This window comes from Lathyrus oleraceus, chromosome 4 (assembly GCF_024323335.1).
Source record: "Lathyrus oleraceus cultivar Zhongwan6 chromosome 4, CAAS_Psat_ZW6_1.0, whole genome shotgun sequence".
Lineage (NCBI taxonomy): Eukaryota > Viridiplantae > Streptophyta > Magnoliopsida > Fabales > Fabaceae > Lathyrus > Lathyrus oleraceus.
Window position 1 is genome coordinate 382148957 of NC_066582.1, and position 2987 is coordinate 382151943.

Below are 2987 nucleotides of genomic sequence, written 5' to 3' on the forward strand. Positions count from 1 at the left end.
GCATTGGTATCGTCTTGGTTAGCCATTTTATCTGTAATATAGAAATGATTCAATAAGACCCAAGTAAGACAATGATTCAATACGTGAACACATTCATATACCAATGCATGCAACAATCTAAACTCTTTTTTTTTATCATTATTGAATACAAACTCACACACACCTACTGCATGCAAAAGACCAATGCAAACTAAACTCTTCCAAGCACAAGCTCAAACACACTTCAACAATCTAAACTCTTCCAAGCACAAGCTCAAACACACTTCAACAATCTAAACTCTTCCAAGCACAAGCTCAAACACACTTCAAATATATCAGTTTTCAATCAGAAATAAAAAACTCAGTTTGCCCTAAACAACATTAATCAACATAATGCACAAAATGAAAAACTAAGTTTAGAAAATGCCCTAATCAAACACATGAAGAAAGTGAACGGTAACGATAGAGAAGAGAAATACCTTAAAGGTGACGGTAACGATGGAGAAGAAAGTGAACAGTGACGGTGGAAGAGGATAACGCAGTGAACGTGAACGGTGAGGGAGGGAGAACGAACGGCGACGATGACTGTGAGGGAGGGAGAACGAACGGATGACGAGAGTAATCACAGTAGACGGTGGACGCAGTAGAGAGAAAACCCAGTTACGTAAACGAAATAGCTTATGGAGAGGGAAAATAAAGAGACATGCAGTATATGTTATAATTTTAATGTTTACTAAAGGGGACCTTAGAGGGCGGTTTTTTAAAAAAAGCGCCCTCTAAAGGGGACCTAAGAGGGCGCTTCTGAAAGCGCTCTCTAAGGCTTTCCAAAAGCGCCTTCTAAACTGGAAATGTACATGGACTTAGAGAGCGCTTTTTCAAAAGCGCCCTCTAAGGGTAACCTTAGAGGGCGCTTTCACAAAAGCGCCCTTTATTGTTGTCCCTCCATTTTTTTTTGGCTTCACTTTAGAGGGCGCTTTGTTACAAAAGCGCCCTCTAAAGGGGGTCTAAGAGGGCGCTTATAAAAGCGCTCTCTAAGGCTTTCCAAAAGCGCCTTATAAACTGGAAATGTACATGGACATAGAGAGCGCTTTTTTAGAAGCGCCCTCTAAGGTTACCCTTAGAGGGCGCTTTCAATAAAGCGTCCTCTATTGGTGTCCCTTCGTTTCCTCATTATTTTTTCGCTTCACTTTAGAGTGCGCTTTGTTACAAAAGCGCCCTCTAAAGTGCGCTGTCTATTCTAGTAGTATGCTCCTTATTTTTTCTCTTCACTTTAGAGTGCGCTTTTGTAATAAAGCGCCCTCTAAGGGGCGCTGTCTATTCCAGTTTTTGGCGTAGTGAATCTAGAAAGTAATGTATCCAATAAGGATACTTTAACATGTTCAAGACCAAGAAGAAGTAGAAGAATCCGAAAAGTGAAAAACAATGGATCAGACTTCTTCATATTCCTTGTTGAAGGAAACAATGACTCCATAAGGATTATGGAGCAATTTGCTCTAACCTAGAGAATGATCCTGAAACATTTGAAGAGGCTATAAAGTATCAAGATTATGCTTTTTGGAAGGAAGATGTTCAAGAGGAAATGGACTCAATTATGGGTAATAAAACCTGGAAACTAGTAGATCTCCGAGGATCAAAATCAATAGGTTATAAATGGATCTTTAAAAGGAAAATGAAAGTTGATGGTACCATTGAAAAGAAATATTTATTACTTTGACACATATGCATCTGTTGCTATAACTGCATCAATTAGAGTGCTTTTGGCACTTGCTTCCATCTATAAGTTTGTAATCCATCAAATGGATATTAAACCTGATTTTCGAAATGGAGAGTTAGATGAAGAGGTGTATATGAAACAACCTGAAGGATTTGTCATCAAAGGTCAAGAACATAAAGTGTCTAAATTAACCAAGTCTTTGTATGAGTTATAACAAGCACCCAAACAATGGCACCAAAAATTTGACCATGTTGTTTTAACCAATCGATACAAAATAAATGAATCTGACAAATGTATATATAGTAAATTTAACAATGGAAAAGGTGTCATGATTTGTTTATATGTGGATGATATGTTAATCTTTGGTACTGATTTAAATGAGGTAGAAAAGACTAAAACCTTCTTATCCAATTTTTTTGATATGAAAGACTTAGGTGAAACAGATGTGATTTTAGGAATTAAAATCATAAGAGATAGTGAAAATATTGATTTGTCCCAATCTCACTACATCAAAAAGATGCTTAAGAAATTTGATCATTTCAATTGCAAACCAGTTTCTACCCCATTTGATCAAAATGTTAATTTATAGTCACATAAAGGGTGTCCAGTAGCACAACTTGAATATTCAAAGGTAATCGGATGCTTGATGTACGCTATGACTTGTACCAGACCAGATATAGCATATGTTGCTGGTAGGTTAAGTCCATATAAGAGTAATCCAAGTAAAAATCATTGACATGTTGTTAATAGAGTATTAAAATACTTGAAAGGGACAATTAACTATAGTTTAACCTATAGTGGATATCCTTCAGTTTTAGAGGGATACACAGATGCCAGTTGGGAAACATATGTAAAAGATCATGCCTCTACTAGTGGATGGATCTTCAATCTTGGTGGAGGTGCAGTTTCTTGGGGTTGAAAGAAACAAACTTGCATTGCCGACGCCACCATGGTTGCAGAATTTGTTGCTCTAGCTGCAGGTAGTAAAGAGGCTGAGTGGCTAAGAAATTTATTGTATGAGATACCTATTTGGCTAAAGCCAACGACGCCTGTATCCATACATTGTGATAGTCAGTCCACACTATCAATAGCATATAGACAAGTATATAATGGAAAATCAAGACATAGTGGTATAAGACATAGCTATGTGAAGGATTTAATTTCAAATGGAGTAATTTCCATTATGTTCATAAGAACAGAAAATAATCTTGCAGATCCTTTGACAAAATGTCTAACGAAAGACATGGTGTTGAAGACATCATCGGGGATGGGTCTCAAGCCCATATCTAATTGA

General features: G+C 37.1%; 1 protein-coding gene across 1 annotated transcript; it reads left to right on the plus strand.

Moving 5' to 3' along the window:
• The first annotated feature begins 2642 nt into the window (after nucleotides 1-2642).
• Nucleotides 2643-2987, plus strand: LOC127137634 (uncharacterized). Its single transcript, XM_051064079.1, has one exon. It carries the CDS (start codon nucleotides 2643-2645, stop codon nucleotides 2985-2987), a length of 345 nt encoding a protein of 114 aa, XP_050920036.1.